This window comes from Cryptomeria japonica, chromosome 6 (assembly GCF_030272615.1).
Source record: "Cryptomeria japonica chromosome 6, Sugi_1.0, whole genome shotgun sequence".
Lineage (NCBI taxonomy): Eukaryota > Viridiplantae > Streptophyta > Pinopsida > Cupressales > Cupressaceae > Cryptomeria > Cryptomeria japonica.
This window is the reverse complement of record NC_081410.1, coordinates 517372367-517397367: the sequence shown is the minus strand read 5'-3', so window position 1 is coordinate 517397367 and position 25001 is coordinate 517372367. Positions and strand designations below refer to the sequence as shown.

General features: G+C 35.5%; 1 protein-coding gene across 1 annotated transcript in view; it reads right to left on the bottom strand.

The window, feature by feature from the left end:
* Nucleotides 1-25001, bottom strand: part of LOC131876675 (uncharacterized) — a 182120-nt gene that overhangs the window by 18637 nt on the left and 138482 nt on the right. The window contains exon 2 of the mRNA XM_059222126.1: nt 8652-8931. Coding sequence (XP_059078109.1) covers nt 8652-8931 — 280 coding nt within the window. The remainder of the gene's footprint in view (nt 1-8651; nt 8932-25001) is intronic.

Genomic DNA, 25001 nt, shown 5'->3' with positions numbered 1-25001 from the left:
ATAGCCCATTTTAGTAACCCATATTATTCTTGGGATCACTGCTTCCATCCAGATCTCATCTTTCTCGATCACAAAACATATGTCATCCTTGTATTTATCCACAATTTTCTCTAATAGTCTGACTCTGGTGTTCATTCTGGCCTTTAGTGTTTGAAAATACTCATCAATATTCTTTTGTTTTCTTTCACCCATGTTGTTGAACAAGTCTGATAACTGTTTCCCTACCGGTATGTCAAATCTATGGTTTTTGTTGCCTATACCGGGAACCTATTTGGTTATGTGTAGCATTAAGCATACAAGTAAGTTCCCAAATCTAAATGTTCCTTTCTTATCCTTCTTGATCTTCCCTAAATTGTCAATCACGTCATCCTTTAACCATTCACATACATAAATTTTCACATTCTCCTTAACCATGTCATGTGCACTTTTTATGCATAAGCTGGAAACTAAGTTCAGTCTACTTGCATGAGTTACTTTGTAGCCTATAATCATGCTTGTAGCGTAGAAATTAGGAATCATCAAAACAAGTAAGTAGATCAAAACACAAGACATGATAACTCAATCAAAAGAACACTCATTGAAATGAACCTAATTCCAAGCACACTCAATAGAGGTATGAAAACAAAGCATTCAAAATGAAAATTATGCAAACCAGATGTAGAATTGAATACTCCTTCCATGCGGCTCCATTGTTGATCTTTCCTCTTCAATGGGTTTGTGGATCTCACCTACAAGTGCTCACACAATTGAAAGCAAGATTGATGAAAAGCTCAAGAGTACTAGAAGCATAAGTTCGGTAGTTTGATAGAAAATTCGGATTCAAGGGATTCGAAGGGTCAAGGGGCTAAGAATCAAGGATCAAGGGATTTGATTGAAGAAAATCATCCAATTTATAGAGAAATTGGAGAAAAGACAAATTTAGCATGAAATGGATATTAGAAGCAATTGATTTCAAAATTGGCACAATTGAGTGAAAAGAAGAAGGTTATGACACCTTCTATGTCATGAATTATGACATATTGCCAATGCAAAGCTTAGAGAACTAGAACTTTATGACATCTTGCTATGCCAAGAGTATGACGCATGAAGCACAAAAATAGGGAGCACTAAAGACAAGTTAATTAGGTGGAAATTGCAATTAGGAAATTAGAAAATAGGTGGAAATTAAGAATTTAGAAAAAATGAAAATTAGAAAATTAGTGAAATTAGAAAATGAGAAAATTAGGTAAATTAATTAATAATCTTTCATTTATTAATTAATTCACAAGAATAGGAGGAAATTAATTAGCCAATTAAATAAACATTTAATTGTGACAAGAAGACCTAGGATAAATAAATAAATTATTTAACCTAGAGGGAAAATGCCAAACAAGATTAAATGAATAAATCATAAAACCTTGGAAGATGAATTAGAAACGCAAGGATGACAATTAGGTCTTGATGTAAGATTGATTTGATGTAGATTCGATTTGATCATGATTCTGAATGATTTGATTGATAAACAATTAAGATTGATTGACAAATTGACCAATATTGATAAAGAGACCAAATTTATATGATTGAAAAGGACAAGGATCGATGACGAATCGATCGCAATATGACAAGATTGACAAGGACAAAGATCGACCAAAATCATGATTGAAGATTGTTGTCCAAATTTGAGAGCGAGACGAATGAAGAATGTAGAAGAAAGACTCGATGCTCGCAAATGATAAAAACCAAGTGCGTGACATAGGAGAATGTTAATGCGATGCAAAAACCTAAAATGAGGCAATGCGCAAATGTTAAAATATGACTCCGCAAGCATTGACCATTTTTGGGTGTCTACAATGCTAATGAATCTTACATTTATGTTGGTTACATCATTAACCCTCAAGGACCTTTTGTCGGATGTTGCACCTGTTATGTTTGTTACTAGGTCATTTGAGACCTTCTTTGTCTTGTCTGGTCTGTTACCAGTGGAAGGTAACCCTGTTATGGCTTTCACAGCTTCCTTGGTAATTTTGTGAACCGAATCAAGCCAAAAGAATGAACCATGTACTCTACTCAACACTATCCTAATAACTTCCTTAGGAAAGTCCAAAATGCTGATGATTTTAGTGAATCCTAGGGTTTCAACAATTTTATGTTCAGGTTTCACATATCCAGAATCGTCACATATAACTGTTTCGTACATGTTTTTGATTTCTTCATCTCCTAATTCTTCTATATGGCAATGGATATAAATTATAGGGTCTTCTCCATAAACAACTCCTTTGGAATTTGGGAAAAAGTACCTACATTATCATCCTTCTTTTCTATCTCGGAAACTAGCTGAAATACGGGCCTAGGGTGCTTTATCACTTCCACAATAGTAGGGTTTGCTATGAATTCAGGTATAGAGGAGGATGCCATGATTATAAATACCTTTTTCTGCCTTTGGAAAGATTGATTGCTGAAATTCTTTGCTTCCTTGCTCGAAATGCCTTAGCTCTAGAGATTTTGCACTCTTCGAATGTTTGAATGCTCGGTGAAGTCAAATGGAGCCAAAACCATGAATTTATAATGTTAATTTGCCAACTACCACATTTAATGTATGCCAGTTAAGTAGTCACTTAAATTTGTTTGCCAGTATAGAAGTAATTTTCTACTTTTCACCATCAACCAAGGGAATAATAACATATTTCATATTGATTGCCAAACCCTCAAAGAAATTTATTTAATTGGATGAAGAGACTCCTACCGATAGAGTGCTAGTTCATTTTGCCAATGGAGGAGTATTCCTATCCACATTCAGTTCCAATTTCCTGATCCATTATTTTAAAAATTCTGCAAGCTAGGACCTTTGTTGTTTGCCAGTGAGGACTTGCTTCTACAAAATTTAGCAATATGCCCACTTTTGTTACATGCATAACAAGTCACATTATTTTTCTGAATAGCCTTTCCATAACCTATGTCGGTTTGTGTTCTGCATTGATTAGATAAGTGTCCAAATCTTCCACAAACATAACATCTAACATTCATTCTGCAATTTTTAGAATTATGACCAATTTTATTGCATTTTGAGCATTGGCCGGTGGGTGTATTGGTATTCTGATAACTTCTAGATCTACATTGATTTTCTCTATGACTATACTTATTATAGTTAAATAATTTTCCATTGAATTTATAAGTGGTTGGTTGTCTTACCAGTTTGCTATGATCCTATGTGTTTGCAGTACCGGAGCTTTCTCCAACTTCAAAGCCAATTCCACAAAGGTCACCATTAGGTTTCTGAATCTTCAATAAGTCACCAAGTTCTTCTGAGCTTTTCTTGAAAATTTTTTGTGCTGATTTGCAGTATGTAGTTCTCTTTCTAAGATTTCCTTTTGCCTCATCAGTTCATTAGAGTCATTCTGTGTATACATTAGATCTATCTTCAACAAATCATTTTCATAGCTAAGTTTGGTGTTCTCATTTTCTGCATCACTTAGTCTTCTAGTCAAATCTTCTTCATTCTTCTTTCTATCTTCAATTTCTTTACAAAATCTCATAGTCATATCCTACATCTCATTCCTTGTTGTTATGTTCTCTAGCTTCAGCTTGTTTATCATATCATTAATAGGTTCTTTTTCATCATCCTCAATTTACATTTTTTCATAGAGTTCTCTTCTCTTGTTTCTTGCTATGGTAAGATTTTCTTGAAGTGCTTGAATAATTTCCTAATTTGCCTTTAGATCATCTTCAAGTTTGATATTCTTCAACTTTTCTGTATCAAAATCTGAGAGAGCTACTTCTAATTGTTTCATCAAATTTTCCATCTCTACTGGTGTCAAGATCTTCCTCAAGCTGTTAGGCTTCTGAAAATAGAGTACCAAGCTCTAATACCAATTGTTAGGATTCCCACAGATACTGAGAGGGGGGGGTGAATCAGTATCTAACCGGTGAATTAAATTTCTTAACTTGAAACATGTAGAACATATTAAAACTTTGTATCGATAAACAAGAAGTAATGCAATAAACAGATATAAAAGCAACCACATGAAAAACACACCATAACACAAAGATTTAATGAGGAAACCCAGTGTGGGAAAAACCTTGGTGGGATTTGTGACCCACAATATTCACTTACTATCCAATAAGAAAATATTACTGCTACAAGAGGGGCCTGCACATGCAAGAAGGCCAAGTGCCTAGAGCTCACTGCTCAAAATGGAAGTCTCACTGACTTACAAAATGGATTATATAAATCTAGTGTCTTGTACTGCTTCAAAATAGCATCTATAATGCCAGATCTAGTACCAGTTTCATCTCTTCTTCTTACATAAACCCTTAACCTATAATTCGCATAATAGGTCTGCCTTATTTCGCCTAATTACATTCTACCATAATAATCCTTACATCTCTTACAATGTTCTACAATGATCTCTCTTATATAGGAGTCTTTTACATCATGCCAAGTCGGCTTACAATGTTTTTACAATAATAAACAAAATATATTATAACAAAAAACCTGTTGGCCTCTATGCCGGTATGCTTCCTTTTACGACTGGTGCCAGTAGTCTAAGTGCCGGTGTAGATTTTGATCTTACTAGTGCTGGTGGAATGCCTTGCCGGTGTCATAGGATTGTAAGGTTGCCATCAATGACAAAACCTTCAATCACCTACAATGTCTCCTTGGAGTGTGCATATGCCAACATAGTGATCTTGTAAGGTTGGTCTAGCCACATGAATTTAGTGTGGATCCTACTCAGGACATATCTTACCCACTCCTTTTCATCAAAAGTCAAAAATTTCACAAATTGGGTGAAACCCTTTCTTTTGAGTTTTATAAATTCTATCATAGGATTGTCGATATCATCCATGATTCTGTTAGTATACAGGTTCAAGATGTCTTCCAAGTTGGTTTCTTTAATTTTGTAGTGAATATAAGCTTAAACATCATAAACATGCAAGACTCCATGCTGAAAAAAGAAAAATGCTCCAACAGGGTCGTATTCCATGGACTTGTAAAGGTGTTTCTTAAATACAGGACAGGTCTTGTCCTTAACCTCAACCACCAGAGGAGTGGCAATGGAAGTGTAGTATCATAAAATTGCACTCCTAGTAATTTATGACTATATTAGGCTCCTCACACATGCAAACTCAAATCCTCTAGCCTGATTGGAGACTAGAGAGTGCTCGACCTGCAAAAATGGCTTCTTCCTTGGCCTCTACATTACCCCATTTGCATTATGCCTTAGAGAAAGGGTAGGAAAGGGGCACGGTGCCACTGTCCCCACTTGGATAGGGGCATGGCACCCTTTTCCTCAGAGGACAGGGGCCTAGTGCTCCTGTCCCTACCTTATTTTAGGGAAAGTCCCTTCCTAGAGCATGCCTTGTGGGTTGTGCCTTAGGCGGGAAACCTCCCCGATGTTGGCCCATAATGAAATTTAAATCCACCAAACATGTATTTAAGGGGCATCCATCCTCTCTTTTGTAGAGGGTAGAATAAATTGGATGAGTGGGAAATTAACAAGAAATCAATCATTCAAGAGCATTCAAGAATTCTTTTCCATCATTGAGCATTCTCAAGTGTCCCTTCAAGGCTAGGTGTTGCACTCAAGTCAAGGATCCAGCCATTGAAGAGGAGATTTCAACATACAATTTGATACAAGCATTTCTATCAACATTTCTACTACAACCTCCCTTGAGGTAACTTACAATTTAGCCTTTCATTTACATCTACTTGCAAGTACTCTCTTTCATTGCTTGGTTAATTCCAAAATTGGGGTTTGACCTAAAGGAAAAACCTCAATCCCAACCCCTTTTCCTCTCTTTTCTATGTGTAGGTTTCAGGTCCACAGTTATACTTCTAGATTTAGGCTTTATTTTTCAGAGGCAAAAAAACCCTTATCATTTCGTGGATTTTTCAGAGGACTGTGTACATTCCTACCATGATCCGGACAAATTTTTATCAAATTTGTAATATGACTTCTTCTTGACATTTTACTCCCATATCCAACTGCACAACTTCATCCCATATTCTGATCTTAAGTTATAATCAATTCTTTGTCACTTTTGCCCTACATAATTTAATCAATTTCCTTTCCAAATCAAACAAGGAAGAAGGGATCATCCTAACATTCTCAATTTATTTAGAATTTAATCTACCATCTTTGTGTGGAGATTGAATCTAGTGAATTATCTCATCCCTTATCTTCCTAATGTAATGGCGAAAAGTGTTTGAAGGATAATCAATAGTGAAACTCCCATCTCTCTTTGAGGGAAAGGGTTGTTTTCATCTTGATCCATCACTCATCATTTTCCCACCATTACATTTTGGTGAACTCAACATCTTGCATGCTTTCCTTTGAACAAAATTGCATATTTTTCATTTACAAGTTCAACTTTCTCCAAACTTACTGGTTAAATAATTCAAAACCCTAGTTTATTAATTTAACATTGAACTTGTGATTTCTAAAAATTGCTTGTGGTTATCTTAGATCTGAAAAATTGTTTTGATTGTCAAATTCAATTTCCTCATTGTCTTGATCAATTTGCAATTAAAATTTATAAATATTAAGAGGTTACTTGTGAAAACCCTAATTTTCATAAATCATCTTGAACTTGTTTAAAAATTGGATTTCAATTTACTTTTTAGATTTTTGATTGTTCTCAGATTTGTCTTCAATCCTACAATTCAAATTTTCTATTTCCTCCCTTTTTTCCCCAAATTTCAATATTCAAAATTAAGTGGTTAGGTAATCAAACCCTAATTTTTAAAATTAATTGGATTTTGTGTAAATTTAAAATCAATTTCAGTTACATTCAGATTTATAAATATTTTCAAGGTGTCCCTATGTTAGATTCAATGACAGTCCCAAAGACACTGAGAGGGGGGATGAATCAATGTCTAACCGGTTAGTTAAATATTTGAACTTATTTATGACTTTGCAACCCGAAACAATGTACTAGTAAACAAGAAATCGTGTAGTAAACAAAAATAACAGAGACAACATAAATGTTCACCATAACACAAGATATTCTAATGAGGAAACCTGGTGTGGGAAAAACCTCGGTGGGATTTGTGACCCACAATATTTAATCACTGGCCAATATGAATAAATACTACTTACAATAGGGGCATGCACATGCATAAAGACCAACTACCTAGAGCGCATTGCTCAAAAGAGTCACTAACTACAATATGGATAGTTAAATCCAATACAATGTACTTCTCAAAATAGCATCTCAAATGTCTGGTTCAGTACCGGTTTAAGCTCAATTAGATACCTTAACCAAAACCTTCATTGTCCACTATATCACCTCAAACAATAATTTCCTATTCATTACATATCAAAATGATCTACAAGATCTCATACATATATGAGTCTTTACAATATACCAAGTCGGCTTACAAATAATTAATTACATTTACAAAAAAATTCACATAAACAAAACTTTATCCCATGTCGGCCTGAGTGTCGGTATACTTCATTTTTGGTGTAATTTGGATGCCGGTGAAAGTGCCTTTCGGTGTCGGTGTTGCCGGTGTATGATATCTATGATACCGGTGCATGTGTAGAAACCCATTGCTGGTTGGTTGCCTGTTGGTTGCCAGTTGGTTGCCATTAATGACAACATCAACTATTCTCATTAGAGTGTAGAATGCTAGCAATCTCCCCCTTTGGCGTTGATGGCAACACTCATGAGAAAAATCCAAAACTGCTATCCATAAATGAAATCCATGAAATCCAAAAAGAAGTGTGCTCCCCCTGAGCAAGTGATCTTCTGTTTGTATTTATTTTCTCCATACTACTTATTTTTCTTCATACTACTCCTTATTTTTCTTCATACTACTCCCCCTTTTGCATCAATGACAAAGGATGTCAAAAAGAATCAAAGAATACAAAAATTCTACCTCATCGCCTGTAACCGGTTCGTTACAATCTGAAAAATGTCTGCCAAAACTAGATTTAGGCTCTGCATGAATTTGTTGTTGTCGGAGAGAATGGTCTCAATCTGCTGGATCATGTCGGTTTGATAGTGCATTTGTTGTTCCGGTTACTGTTCTCCTTGAAATGTTGCCTTTGGTAACTCAACCTATTGAGTAATGAGACTGTCCAATTTTGGACCAAGTTTACTTTTGAGTTCTCGGGCTTTTGACCTTATCCTTGCTTTCTCTTTCTCAATTTTCTCTAAATTCTCCTCAAAAATTGTCATTTCCTACTCAAAATCTAAGATAAGTCCGAAAGAACCTATCATATTATCTACAATGTCATCAATCTCTTTTTGTGTCTTCTTGATATCCTCATCTATATCCTTTGTCAAATAGTGAGGTTTACATGCTTCTCGATACAGTTCCTTATATTCCAAAATTGTTGAGTTGAGTACTGGTAATAATGAATCCATATGCTCATTATAGTTTTTGATTGTCTTCTCAAAGAATTCTCCTTTCTCTTTATCTACTCTTTCCTTAATAGTATCCTCATTCACTTTATCTATAGTTATGACATTTTCAGCAATGAATTTGGACAATGTGTCCAATTTACCTATAGAATCATTAATGTGATATATCTTATAGGTAGGTGCAATAATTTTTAAGATAGGTAATGTGTTATCAATAGTCTTAAATGCTAAGGCATTGCAATTTGTTATCCTCTTGATAGAATCCAATAGAACCTCTGTTATATTAGTGGGTCTGAATTCACCTGTAGATGTGCTTGCTTCTGCTATGGGTTTCCTCTCAACAGATGCTTGTCCAATTACCTTCACTATTTGCTCTTTATTTCCATCAATTGCTTCCACTTTACTTACAATTTCTACTGGTTCCTCTATCTGTGTTTGTACCTCTTCTTTTGATTTTTCAGTCTGTACAAGTGCCTCTTCAACTGTCGGTTTCTCTGATTCTGATTGCTCTGTGTTAGTTCCCTTATCCTCTGTTGTTTTCTTAGTCTCTGGCTGCTCAGCTTGTGCTGGTATTGCAGTCTTCTAAGAGTCAATAGTGTGTGCCGGTATCTTAGAGATCTTATTGTCCTTAACATCATCTTCCTTAACCTCTACAGTCTCTTTTGTTGGCATTTTTTATGACTGATATTGTGATTGTCATTGATGGACACACACTTGATTTGAGATCACTTTTGTATGTATAAGTTAAAGCTCAACCGGTATTTGTTCCAACCGGTATGACGTATTATAGTCTTTAGACTATCAGTGTTTTGCAGAAAGTGTTTACCGATCTGAAGTAGTATGAAGATCACAAGCGGTTCGAGGATCTCAAGAGGAATTAAGGAATGAAGCAGCACAACTCATATTTCCCAGTCTTCATTATTGTCAAACCGGCAACTGGTATTTTTATTTAACTGGTATTTTGTATGAAATGGTAATACTCTGTGATGAGTTACCAATCGATATTTTGTGATGAGTTACCATCCACCGACTGTTTGGCGGTGCCAACACGTTAACGGTGCTTTTTGTGTCGTGTTACCAAATATGTCTAGATACATTGAACCTAGGAAATTGTAATGTAATCCTATTGGACCGACATGAAATCAGATTCCTTTATAAGGACATCATGTCTAGGGTTTTATGTTGTTGCTGGGATTTAAGGTAGTTGATGAGTTTTTGTAAGGGTAAATACAAAAGAGAAGTTTAGGTTTGCGAGAGGAGGTAGAGAGTGAATGTGTTGAAGACTGAAGTAATGCTGGAATGCATTATGAATGAGCTATCAAGAATCTAACCAAGCAATTTGTGCTATTTACTAGATCACTCACTTGTTGATTACTCACATCTTTGACAAGTCTGAAGCCCTTAACCAGGTAGGCCTAAAAGCCTTTTGTAAATCCTCTAACAAGGTGGTTCACATATATGGATCTAAAATCCTCTAGCAAGGTATTCTTTAACAAGACTTATCTCCTAACAGAGATTGACATTCCTAACAAGATTTGTTCTGGCAAAGAACATTGTATGACCTTAACCGGTCTGGTTCCTATTCCGCAGATAGTTACTTGTGAGTTCCATCTCACCATGGTTTTTCCCATTTGGGTTTCCATGTCAAAATCTCTTGTGTTATGGTGTTTGTAATTCTGTGGGTGAATGCATTATTTTCTATTTGGTTTCCATGTGTGCTATCCGGTTTGTCTACTAAACTGTTTTACCGGTTAATTGGTAGTCTAGTAAAGTGTTTAAGTACAATGATTTTTGGCATATTAATTCACCCCCCCTCTTAGTATTCATCAATTGGTATCAGAGCCAACCTTTCTATAAGTCTAACCACTTGGAAAGAGATATGGGGGAATACATTATGAGGGAACTTACTCATCAGCTCACTCCATCTGAGCAAGCTTATGATGATCTTATTGTCAAATATAAGACCTCTCAGGAAAAAAGGAGAGAACATGTTGAAAAACTGATAGAGTTATCTAAAAATAGTTCTTCTGATGAAGCGGACATGGAAGCCCTGATTCAAGAAGTAGAAAAGCTGAATGAATCTAATTCCAACCTGAGAAAAGAGTTGGAAGGACTGACTATTCGAATGTGCCAAGAGCTTGAGAACCATAGGAAAATTGAAGATCTGGTAAAAGACAAAGATCATGGAATCTCCAAGCTGTAGCAAGAGATCAATGCCCTAATTGCTCAACTCCATGTGAGCAAAGTGGAAAAGGAAGAAATGCAAGGAGAACTAAACATGGCCATCTCCAAGAATGCAAACTAGATGGAAACAAATGCTTCTATTTCCAAAGAACTCTCTGAGTCAAAGGAAATACTTGCTAAGTTCAACAAGAGTACTATTAAGCTAGAGAAAAAGCTTAAATCTACCAAACCTGTCAAGAATACTGATGGACTTGGTTATTCCGGTCATGAGGAACGTGAGACCTCTAGTGCAAATGCTAGAGCATCGAAGAAACAACTGGGATCAAAGGATAAAGGTAAGCAAAATTTTAAACCTGTTTGCTTTAATTGTCTTAAAGAAGGACATACTGCCAATGTGTGTAGGAGAAAAACCTACAATAATTTTCCTTACTTTATAAACAATGTACCTAGATCCAATAAGTTCAATGGTAATTGTTATGTATGCAACAAGTTTGGGCATAAAGTATCAGAATGCAGGTTTGATATGAACAACACTGGAAGACATCCTCAGAGGACTCAAGGAGTTGGTCCAGAACCTTTTGTGAATCGAAATCACAACCGGTATAATACCTATAATCATCAGTCAGGTAGCAGTGGCTATCAAGCGACAAGTAGATGGAGAGAAAATTGTTGGATTTGCCATGGTCATGGTCACACTGTTGTAACATGCAGAAGGAAGAGTGGAAATATGAATAATGGACCTTGGAGAGCACCTAGAATGGTTTTCTATCATTGTAACAAACCAGGTCATTCAGCGAAATTCTGCAGAAGTAGAAAGAACATATCAGATGACATACCGGTGACTTCGGAAGGAAAGATTGATATTGAAACTGTTTAAGTGGATATGAACAAAACCTGGAGAAAGAAACTAGCAGTGTTGCAAGAAGAACCGATTTTTTCACCTAGTGTGGAAATCTCAGAACTGGCAAACTAAGCATCAAAAAAGCTTAGGGGAGCAAATGGCGAAATACTTCGAACCCCCTGATTACAACGGTAAAAGACCTTTACCGGTATGAGATACCTATTAGGCGGTAGAAGACCAGAAATGGTAAAAGAAAAAATTAGGGTTTATGCCCTAATATTGGAGCATTTATTATGGTAGGTGGAGAACCTGTTGAAAAGGAATTTTGAAAACATTTCTCACTTATCATTTTTTGAGTGAAGAAGTTTTTGTTTCAAGTGCAGAGCGAAGGAAAGTGATTTACATTGCGACTCAAAGAGTTTATCAAAAATATGGAGAAGAATCTAAAGCTATCATCTGTTGAAGGAGTGAAGAACACAAAGTGGTATTTCAGTAACCAAAGGAGTGTGAAGAGAAGTTCAAATTGCAAAGCCCTAAATTTCAATTTGTGAAGGTATTTTTTCATAATTCTTCATTTATCATGGCTTCAACATCTCATGATAGTTCTAGTGCAACTGTTGATTCTATGGACTTCATACAACAAAAATCGAAATATAATACCTTGCCTCAAGTACCAACTGGTGTTATAGTAGAAGAAGGGATTTCTGATTACATAGACTACAAAATCGAAGACCTAGGGTCTCTTGTGATCCATTCCCAACTAAGCTTATTCTATGGAAAGGACAAGAAAATTAAACTGGAATTCAACATTCTGAAAAAAAAAGAAACTCCAAAATGCAGTTTACTTTCTTGAAGAATTTTTGGATGATCACATTCGGATTATTCTAAGTAGGGTACACGGTGACAAGATGTACCTAGAGCGGATGCATGATATCACACCAGAAGTGATTCATGCCATCACCGGTTTCTGCAATACATGGGAAGTGCCAGCCCTAAGGAAGGTCAGCAAGACTGAAATGTCCAAGCTCACTAGTTCAATGAGCGACTCACAGGGCATGACCATCAACTCAATCAAGGATGATCTGGTCAAATATGCCTACATGGTGATAGGTTACCGGACGTTCTCTGCTAGTAGAATTAATTTTGTCTCTACTGCAGTGGTAAATGCCACTTATAGGATGATCAAGGAAGACACATCATTTGATCTGTGCACTTGCATGCAAAGACAACTTATGTTGAATATTAAGTCAATCAAGTAGGACAATGCACTAAGATTCAAGTTTGGACAACTATTGGTTGGGTTGTTCTTTTATTTTCAAGGCTACTTTCTGGTAGTAGGTGATATTCAGTGGTCTGTCGACCAACCGGTAACAAAAAAAATCAAGGAGAGCCTATAGTGGTTGGAACTGGCTATCCGGAAGCACTGAACAAATAATTTGATGAGTTCAGATGCAAGATGAGCCAAAGGATAAGAATATCCGATGATTTAGTCAAAAAGTATGAGGAAGAAATCTACATCACCATCAAAGTGGATGAATGCTTAATGGAGGTTCTTGAGCCTAGGTAGGAAGAAGTAGAGCCTATGGGCTATGAGGTAATGAATGATATGTTGGACGGGTATGCTTCTACCCTAATCACCTCAACCCCTTGATCCTAAGGCAAAGAGAACCGACACTTATTTGGAAAGGGTTACACCAATTGTAGAACCCTCAGAAAATAAAGGAAAGGTGGTGCCTTCAGCATCGACACCGGTTACTACAGCAAGTCCCAAAGTGACCAAGCGGTCACAAGTTAAGAAGAAACCAAACGTGACACCTGCAAAAGTCTTTGAGAGGAAGCGGAAGACAAAAAGAAATACACCTGACTTAGAAGAAACTGTGTTAGAAGAACAGCCTAATAAGAAGACTAGGCAAACAAAGAAAAAGACAAAGAATGAACTGGCATCATTTGCACCGGTAAATATTGACACCTCTTCCTACAAATCTTTAACACATTGTCAAAGAACTATTGAAAATATTAGGAGAAAGTTATTAATGATTTAGTAGAACATTTTGATGATTTCAATAATGAAGAAAAGGAAGAAGTTGAATAGGAAATCATTAAGTATTTATGTGTTAATGACTGGTTACCATCAGATATCAAATCTGTGACACCAAATGGCGCATTGCCATTGAAAAAGAACAGGAAATGAGGGAATAAATATTTGCACAATATTTTCCAATGTATCCAACTCAGAAATCTATGAAATCATGGAGAACTTTAAAGGCCTCTTCTTTATGAGAAGAAGACTCATATTGCTTGAAGGAAAAGCCTTAGAAGTAATAAAAGATACTCACTCTCATACCAAAGCTGCTCTGAGATTGTATCAAGTATCTGAGGCAAATTGGCAAATTGAAAAGGAATCAGAAATTGGCAACTCGGATGAGGTGTATAATAGTGAAGGATAACTGGTCATAAGACAAATGGACCCCATTGATGTTGATGCCTTAGATGGTGAAAATGTTACTCAGGGTACACCATTTGAAGGAACAGGATAGGAAAAGAAGGCAGAAGAAGAAAAGAAGCAACACGAAGCTGAAAAGAAGAAAAAGGCAGATGAAGAGGATAAGAGAAAAGAGGAGAAAAAGAAGAAAGAGGAAGAGGATAAAAGAAAAGAAGAGGAGAATAAGAGAAAAGAAGAGGAAAACAAGAAGCAAGAGGAAGAGAGGAAAAAAAAGGAAGAGGAAAAGAAAGAAGAGGAGAAGTGGAAATAAGAAGAGAAGAAACATGAAGAGGTAAAGAGGAAGAAGGAAGAAGAAAAGAAAGAAGAGGAGAAGCGGAAAGAGGAAGAGAAGAAATAGGAAGAGGAAAAGAGGAAGAAGGAAGAGGAGAAGAAGAAGGATGAAGAAGAGAAGAAGTGGAAAGATGAAGAGAAGAAACAAGAAGAAGAGAAAAGAAAGAAAGAGGAAGAGGAGCAGAGGAAGGCTCAAGAAGACTAGCAAAAAGTCAAGGATAAGGAAGCAACGAAAAAGAGCACATAGGTGGAGACTCCAATGGCAACCGGTAGTCAGGCCAAACTGGCTACAATTAGCAGTCCTATTGATCTCCAGCCTATGAATGAATCAAAGCTGTTGTAGAGTATTAAGCTCGCTCAAGAGCGATTGGATGCTCTAAGGAGGAATATGTTATCCAAACTACAGTGGAAACACTTACCAGTTTGATACCTGGTACAAACCTTCCTAGTACCAATTCCTCACTTGCATAATTGAATCTCCTATGCTCAGTTGTAGAAGATCAGGTACAAATCCTAGAAGAGGTCGCAGAAGCAAATGCCAAGAAGGCACATCGAAAGGCTCTGGACACTGCCCTAGTGAAAAAGCTAATATGGCTCCAGTCTGATCTCCAGAAGGCACAAAAGGCCATTAGAGATACAATGAATGAGGGCAATATTCTACTCAACAAAATTTTCCAACCTCATTTATTCTATGATGATGTGCTCATTCAGAAGAACAAACTACAATCTTATATGCAGTCATTTATTAGCACCTTCAAGATGCCATATGATTGCTTTTCCACATATGGTCAAACTATTCATCAGCTTCAACTACAATCTGCAAGACTAGAGGTAGAGATAAGCAATTGGACATGAAATTTGCAGGAACTTCAACTGGTCCTACTACCAAGATTGCAAATTCCCCAAAAGTGCTATCTAAATCTTGATGCCCTAACGATCACTCAAGAGATGATCATGATAGATGCCATGGAAGAATAGGTCTCCCAGATGCAGACAGAGAAAGAGGTGGCTACATCCCTACTTGACTCATGGTCCTTATCCATGAAGCAATTTTTGCAGGACTTCAAATAAGTTTTTGACAAGTTTTACTCTTTACTATCATAAACACTTATTCTTTTAATACTAATGAAACGGGGGTTGATCTATAATATTTTTTTTGTCATTGTTGGAAAAGGGGGAGAAGTATAAATTTTGAATGTTTTGATATATACTTTCATGGTATTTCTGTTAAGGAGTAGTATACATTGTATTTTCTGCAAAAGGGATAGTGTATATGCTTAGGGGGAGTAATTTTGATTATGGCATATTTTTGTTGTAAAACACTTAGAAGTCAAAATTTTGCCTAAGTGTTGCCATCAATGCCAAAGGGGGAGATTGTTGGCATTTTTTATGATTGATGTTGTGATTGCCATTGATGGACACACACTTGATTTGAGATCACTTTTGTATGTATAAGTTAAAGCTCAACCGGTATGATGTATTATAGTCTTTATACTATTGGTGTTTTGTAGAAAGTGTTTACTAATCTGAAGCATTATGAAGACTGCAAGTGGTTCAAGGATCTCAAGTGGAATGAAGCGGCACAACTCATATTTCCTAGTCTTTATTATTGTCAAACTGGCAACCGATATTTTTCTTTAACTAGTATTTTGTATGAACCGGTAATACTCTGTGATGAGCAACCAACTGGTATTTTGTGATGAGTTACCATCCACCGACTGTTTGGCGGTACCAACATGTTAATGGTGCTTTTTGTGTCATGTTGCCAAATATGTCTAGATACATTGACCCTAGGAAATTGTAATGTAATCCTATTGGACCGACATGAAATCAGATTCCTTTATAAGGACATCATGTCTAGGGTTTTATGTTGTTGCTAGGGTTTAAGGTAGTTGATGAGTTTTTGTAAGGGTAATTACATAAGAGAAGTTTAGGTCTGCAAGAAGAGGCAGAGATTGAATGTGTTGAAGATTGAAGTAATGTTGGAATGCATTAGGAATGATCTATCAAGGATCTAATCAAGCAATTTGTGTTATTTACTAGATCACTCACTTGTTGATTACTCACATCTTTGACAAGTCTGAAGCCCTTAACTAGGTAGGCCTAAAAACCTTTTGTAAATCCTCTAACAAGGTGGTTCACATCTGTGGATCTAAAATCCTCTAGCAAGGTATTCTTTAACTGGACTTATCTCCTAATAGAGATTGACATTCCTAATAGGATATGTTCTGGCAAAGAACATTGTACGACCTTAACCAGTCTAACCTTTTCCGGTCTGGTTCCTATTCTGCAAATAGTTACTTGTGAGTTCCATCTCACTGTGGTTTTTCCCATTTGGGTTTCCATGTCAAAATCTCTTGTGTTATGGTGTTTGTACTTTTGTGGGTGAATGCATTATTTGTTATTTGATTTGCATGTGTGCTAACTGGTTTTTCTGCTAAACTGTTTTACCGATTTACTAGTAGTCTAGGAAAGTGTTTAAGTACAGTGATTTTTGGCATACTAATTCACCCCCCCCTCTTAGTATTCATCATCTTTATCCACAACATTGTTTATATCCTGTGTATCCACATTCATGGTGAAAAGTATTTCAAACTCTAGGTTAGTATCATCATGAGTTACTTCATCAGTTGCCTTATTCAGTTGATTTTTTGTATGTATCGGTGATGTTGAAGTTAATGGAGGGATATCCTGAGCCAGTGGAGGGATGTTATCTATTACCTTTATAGCAAGTACACCACCAATCTTTCCTTTCCCTTTGTGCTTTCAGTACACCTTAGCAAAAGATTTGTCTATTTTATGCCTTTCCTTTTCCTCTTTCTTTTCCTTTTCAACAAAAAAGATATCCTATTTGTCTGCAGTCTCATTAGCAATCTCCTTAACTCTACTAGCCATTAGGCTAACCTTTCGGTGTTCATTGACAAAAACTGATCAGTTTGCCTCAGAGTTCAGCTCATCAATTTTCTCTCTAGAGTTTACAGGGTGCATTGCCAATAATGTTTCAACTTTTAGCTTTTTATCTAGTTCCATCACTGACATTCTTTTAGCTTGTAACCTTAAATATAAGTCATTCGATAGATCCTCTACAACTTCATTCAAAACATTTTTATAGATATCTAAATGCAAAATTATACTGGCCTCTATAGTGTCCTTGTCTGAATCTTTGTAGGAATGATAGTATTTATTCACATTGCAAATATTTCCATCCTATGTTATCTCATTTACCAGTTCCTCTGGTGTCAGGGTATCTAGTGTCTTAGTCTGTTTCTTTTTATGTGTTAGTTTCTTTTTAGGTTCCCTAATTGCTTGTTGCTTCTTCCTCAAATTTCTAGTCCTCTTGAGAGATGGAGAGGGTACTGGTGAGGGTTTTCTCTTCCTCCTTTCAACTCTTTTGAACTCGGTTACTTTCCCACTGTCAGTATCTGAAGAAGTAACAACCGATGAAACATGAGCTTCCAGCTTCAATCCTTCCAGATCACTAGCAGATATACCACTTATGTTCATTACATTTTCTTTGACCTCCTTGCCCATCTTGGATGCATCTCTAATAAATTTCTCTCTTATTTTTCTCTATTTTTGCATTGGAACAACACTCTCAATGGTCTCAGCATTTCCAAAAGTTTCTTGAGTTGGTTCTCTAGGTGCCTCAAGTAGTGTTTCTGCACATGTTTCGAGAATGTTTAGATCAACTTCATAACCCATTTCAGTAACCCAAATAGTTACCGAGATAATTGCTTCCATCCATGTCTCATCACATTTAATTACAAAGCATATTTTCTTGTCATACTTGTCTACTATGCTCTGGGGTAACCTTTCTCTAGCTCTCATCTTATTCTGAAAGTTTTTTAAGTAATCTATTATAATGTTGTCACTTTTATTGTTCATACCACTGATAGCTTCCTTGATTTGTTTTCCTACCGGGATGTCATATCCAAATTCCTTATGACCAATGTTGGGTATCTCTTTGGTGAAGTAAAGCATCAGACACACAAGAAGGTTGCCAAAATGAACTGTCCCTTTCTTGTGTGCCTTGATCTTTTTCAGGTTGTCTATTAATTCATTTTTAAGCCATTCACAAGCATCAATCTTAGCATTGATCTTTACCATCTCATATGTATTATGAATACATAAGCTCGAAACTGAATTCAATCTGTTTGCATGAGTTACTTTTTATCCAAGTACCATACTCACATATCTCACATTATCATAATTTTTGTCATTAACCATAAGAGATATATTGTCAGATGTAGCTTCGGTTAACTCCATAACTCCCTTGTTAGGTATCTTCTTAGTTTTGTCAGGCCTACTATCAATTGAGGGTAAACCAATAACCGCCTTGATTACTTCCATAGAGATTTTAAAAACAGATTCAAGCCACATGAACTCTCTATGAACTCTACTCAGAACTAGACAGACTACCTCCTTAGGAAATTCAGGTATGTTCAGTATCTCAATCAATCCTAAGTCTTCAACTATCTTATGCTCTAGTTTGATTAAACCTTGTTCATCAGTAATGACACCACTATACATGTTCTCTAAATCATCGGTTCCTAGATTTTCTATGTTGCAATGAATGTAGATTCTAGGGTCTTCGGCAAAAGCAACACCCTTCAGAATTTTTGAAAAAGCTCTGATAGAATCATCTCTTACTCAAAATTTGAATGCCTAAAAATCACTTTGTGGCTTTGCCTTAGAATTCACTTGCTCAATTTCATGCTCTCTGAATGCTTGAATTCTTGGTGAGTCAAAATCAGGGTTTTCTGGTGTTATATAGCCAAAAAGTTCTTTAAAAATTACATTAAATGCTCGTCGATTAAGTAAAAACTTAACATATCTGCTGGTAGAGAAGAAATGTGTCTTCTTACCATCAACTGAGGGTAGAATGCATGATTTTCAATTTTTCACAATTGCCCCCAAGGATTATTCCTTAGTTAGATGAGGAATCTCCTATCGATGGAGGGTTACTCTGTTCTACCAATGCAGAGATAGATTCATCAACTTTCTGATCTACCTTCTTAATCCATTATTTTGAAAATTTTTGCTTTTTTTCATTTACCTTTTCTTTTCCCTTCACACTAGATCCTTTATTGTTCGTCGGTATAGTCTTTCTTCTACAAAATTTTACAATATGTCAAATCTTGTTACATGCATAACAAGTTACATTATTCCTCTGAATAGATTTTCCATATCCTTGACCAGTTTGATTTCTGAATTGATTAAATAAATCCCCAAATCTACCACAAACATAGCATTTCACATTCATTCTACAATTTTTTGAATTGTGACCAACTTTATTGCATTTGGAACATTGACTGGTGGGTAAGTTTGTATTCTGATTATTTCTAAATCTACACTAATTTTCTCTATGACCAAACTTGTTGCAATTAAAAAATTTCCCACTAAATTAATAAGCATTAGGTTGTCATACCAGTTTACTATGATGTTGATTGTTTGCAGTTCCGAAACTTTCTCCATGTTCAAATCCAAGTCCAATTGTATCTCCATCAGGTTTTTGTCTTTTCAGCATGTCATCAAGTTTTTGTGAACTTTTCTTTAATTTGTCTTTGTGTTCATTTGTAGTAATCAACTCATTTTCAAGAATTCCAACTTTTCTCACAAGCTTATCTTTATCATGTTGCATGTGAATCAGATTTGTCTTTAGCATATTAATTTGATAACAAAGTCTTAGATTTTCATTACCTCCATCATTAAGTCTCCTAGTCAAGTCTTCTTCATTCTTCTTTCTGTCTTCAAGATCCTTACATAGCCTCATGGTTAAGTCTTGCATTTCATTTCTCATGTTAGTGTTCTCTTGCCTCAACGTGTCTGCAATATCACTAAGAGTTTCCTTGTCATCATCATATTTCTGCATTTGCTCATGAAGTTTTTTACTCTTATTTTGTGCTATAACCATGTTCTCCTGAAGTCCTTTAATGAATTCCTTAGTAGTCCGTAGATCATCTTTAAGTTTGATATTCTTTGATTTTTCTACATCAAAATCTTCAAGAGCTCCTTCCAATTATTTTCTTAAATTATCCATCTATACCGCTTTCAAAATCTTCCTCAAGCTATTAGGATTTTGGAAATAGAGGACCAGGCTCTAATACCAATTTTTAGATTCAATGACAGTCCCAAAGACACTGAGAGGGGGGGGGGGGGTTTAATCAATTTCTAGGTGATTAGTTAAATATTTGAACTTATTTATGACTTTGCAACCCAAAACAATGTACCCATAAACAAGAAATAGTGTAGTAAACAAAAATAATAGAGACAACATAAATGCACACCATAACACAAGATATTTTAATGAGGAAAACCGGTGTGGGAAAAACCTTAGTGGGATTTGTGACCCACAATATTTACTCACTGGCCAATATGAATAAATACTACTTACAACAGGGGCCTGCACATGCAAGAAGGCCAACTGCCTAGAGCGCACTACTCAAAAGAGTCTCACTGACTACAATATGGATAATTAAATCCAGTATGATGTACTACTCAAAATAGCATCTCAAATGCCTGGTTTAGTACTGGTTTAAGCTCAGGTAGATACCTTAACCAAAACCTTCAATGTCCACTATATCACCTCATACAATAATTTCCTATTCATTACATATCAAAATGATCTACAAGATCGCACACATATATGAGTCTTTATAATATACCAAGTTGGCTTACAAATAATTAATTACATTTACAAAACAATTCACATAAACAAAACTTTATCCCATGTTGGCCTAAGTGTTGGTATACTTCATTTCTAGTGTAATCTGGATGCTCGTGAAAGTGCTACTGGTGGATGATATTTGTGATGTTGGTGCATGTGTAGAAACCTATTGCCAGTTGGTTGCCTGTTGGTTGCCAGTTGGTTTTCATCAATGACAACATCAAATATTCTCATTAGATTGTAGAATGCCAACACCCTATCCATTAGGTTTGACCCTTTTCCAAATTTTAATTCAATTCCTCTTTTTCTTCAAAACCCTAATAGGGTCCTATTATCACATTTGCGCCTTCATTTTGCCCATCTATAGATCATCAAATTCACCAAATTTTTGGGGTTAGTGTGAGGCCCTACCCCGACTCATCCTAGAATTTTAGTGATTTTCATGTTGAGACTATTATGGATGCTTTATTTTTATGCATTATGGATTTAGAACTTATATGATTCCATGATTGGGATAACATTGATATATAGATGCTTCATTTCTATGCATTATAGATATAGAATTCTATATGATTCTAGAATAGGATTACTTTGTGATGATGTATGTCATTATTGGAATTGCAAGACTTTACTATGATGATAGAAATATGATGCATGTTTTATGTATGGATCAACATTATGTGGATTATGATAATTGCTTATGTGGATTTATTTGGATATAAGATATATCGATTTGTTTAGATGTAAATTGTATGTAGAGTGTTTGATGTGTATTCTTATTCATGTGTTTAATATTATATGAGGTTATTGGAATTACTAATGTGTAATTGAGATGCACAGGAAAATTATCCATGTGACCATGGAAACATTATGGAGAACCAAACCTAGACCTATGTACGTTCGTAAAGCTAGGGGTTGTCTATTTGGAGAGACAACACCCCGTATGTATCGTATTTTATTTGTAATAGTAAATGATGCCTATGAGTTAAATTTTATTTATTGATTTATTTAAATCTAACAAGAGACAATTTCCATGTGTAATTTTGTAATGTATTTTATTGTGTCACTCGACACGTGTGTTGATTTATGCCTTGATTTTTGACTTGTCTCTTGGAGGGAGTTGTTTCAACCATAGCTTTTTCAAACATTTGAATGTGGTTCTAAATTTTCCTTGGGTAGAGAATCTTTGGAGTGGTGAACTCAAGTTTGACCCGAAAGTTAACTTCACATGGGTTTATAAGGGGTCAAATGGACTCCTAGGGGTAGTTAAAGGTGTTCCCTAAAGCCCATAAGGTATACCTATGGGTTAGCAGTATTTTTAGGCATGTGTCTACTCCCATGTGACTGTTTAGTCACCTCAAAAAGTGAGTTTCTTAAGGTTAACAAAAATTGAAATTAGAAGGCGCCATCTAGGTTAGATAACCTTCCCTTTTGATGAGAGATCCTTTTTGATCTTTTTCTTACTTTTTCCTTTTTCAGTTTTAGAAACCTGTGAGAACTCTCACTGAGGTCTTCTTAGGAATAATGAGAGATTTTGTGGGTAATCACCCACTCTCCATTTTTTGAGACTATGCAATTTGAAAAATTGGTTTTGGATTCAAAATTTGGCTAAGTGTAGAAGGAACATTTGTGGATTTGGGCTCCTCATCCTCAAACTAGTTCTAGCATACCATTGGGTAGATTGAAGGTTGGTTCATCTCTTTGTTTTTCCGTTGCATGTCTATGTTGGAAAGTTTGGTTGTATGTGAAAGTGATTCTCTTGTATTTTATTTTGTGAACATTATTATTATGCAATCTATCTTTTATTTGCTTGTATGCAATTTTGGTGTTTTGGGAGTAACCAAGGCCTTATACTCTTGGGAGAGTAGGATGGTCTTGTGGGTGGTAGAAGTTTGACAACCCTCGAATGAGAGACTCTGTTTATGAGAGTGAACTCAAGGGATGTATATGTGACCCTTGCTGCATGGCCTGGTTTGTGCATTTGGGGGTCATAAGAGGAGAAAGTATGGCATGAATGCCTTGTGGGGCATAAGGAATGTTGGGTTAATGAACTTATGATATACCTTTGTTTTTCCATGAGTTGGCTTTGTGATCTACTATTCTTTCAGTCTCCTCAGTGTATTTGGTCCACTACCACCCGTGTAAAATCATCACATTGTATGATGAAGTGTAGCCTTGGTTAGGAAAGTGTTGTTGTGTTTGTTTTCCCTTGCTTGATGTGTTTGCATGTGTGTAACCTATCTAGGGCTTGGTTCTCCAAGTTCGGGGGTGGCTTCTAGTAAGCCTAGGCTGGGAGGTGAGCACTCCATGGTCAAGCCTTATGATTTATTTGCAGGTTGCTTGGAATGAAAAAAAAAAGGTCAAGCTAGGAGTTGCTGGTTTTTGTACATGATTTGTAGAAAAAGAATCAGAAAAAGGGATGCTATATTTTAGTTACAAAAATGTAAATGAAAAGCTACATATTGTATTTACTTTTGAAAAAGAAGAGCATCCCATGTAAAAGTTGAATTTGTATTTGAATATACTATGAGAAAAGTACATTTTATTAAATTCTGAATTCTATAATACTATTGTAAATATAATTAATTCTGTTTCATAACGAGTCCTGTATTCTATTTATTTCTGCAAATTTAAGAAAGGAAAAGAAATGCAATATGTCTTAATAAGTATTTTCTTGCAAAGTTAAAATGTTGTTAAATTTTGTCATTTATTCATTTTCTAATTTTTGGAATTGAAAAGGAAAGAAATGCAAAATGTTTTATTAAGTACTTTCTTGCAAAGTTTAAATACTGTTAAAATCTGTAGTTTAATCATTTTCTGATTTTTTTTACATAATAGAAATTAACCCATCCACAAAAGAATATGATCTAGAAAACCTATTTTGTTTCACTATTAAAACAAACAAAATATTATAGATCTATATATTGCTGTAAAAAAAAAAAACTGCACGCTTATGTATAAATGTATTAAAAAAAAATAATACAGAGTTTTCTTACCTTAATAACATGATATATATATATATATATATAAACAAGATCATGCATGAAAATAGAATATAAATATACAAATAGGAACATTAAAATAAGTCTAGAACGGATTACATATAGATATATAAATATATATATATATATATATACGAAAAAAAAAATTAAACTTATTATTAAATGAAATAAACTATACCGGGGGTGGGGGGGTGCCGAAGGGCTGAACAACTGTGTGGACACCCAGTGAACAGCCCGCGGCTGCCACTATTTTGACTCATAGTGGCGCCCGCGACCCACCACTGTGTGAACATAGTGGATGGCCCGCGGCGGCCCGCTACTATGTGGACACACAGTGGACGACCGCGGTTGCCACTGTGTGGACACGCAGTGGGCAGTACCCGGCACCGCCGCCGCTGTGTGTACACACAGTGGCTATCGGGGAAACCCTGTGCCACCACTCCCTCCCTATTCAAAACCTCTGCCTCTAGCTGCCATGCCTTCGGCCCCTCCTCCATCCTGCAACAAAGAATATGAAACCCTAACCCGGTTAGGGTTAGGGTATATTGAAATTAAAATAAGGAATAAAAGAAATGGGGTTTGAAAGGGGCATTTTATAATATTCTTATTAGGGTTCATGTGTTTTTTAATATAATAATGTTTGTTTAAAGAAAATATATATATATATATATATATATATATAGTTAAGAATTTGAATGTACACATCTATTAATTATTTTATTTGTACATTCATATTTTATTTACGATTATATAAACCGTTAAATAAGATGATTAAAAATTTAAAATACTTATGAAGTTAATCTTTTAGAAAATTTTATAACAAATTTGGTAAGTTATTTTTGGCTATGGAGGAATATATTTTAGTCCACCTAGATATGGGTTTATGAGATTAAACTTCATAGAATAATTTTCATTATGGATTTAATTGACCTTTAGTCGAAATAGTTTAGTCATGTTTTTTTAATTTCATGACAAAATAAATTATAGGCATTAATAAACCTAAGTGCTAGGACTAAATTATTTAGTTCCTAAAAGCAATTAATGGCTATTGAAGATTAATCAATTAATTTGGAGATTTTTGGTTAAATTAATTTATTGATTAAAATCGAGAAGATAATAAATAATTGTTTAGTATTCCGCATTTAATTTAAATTAATTTCATTTACTTGAGTTAGTGGTTAGAGT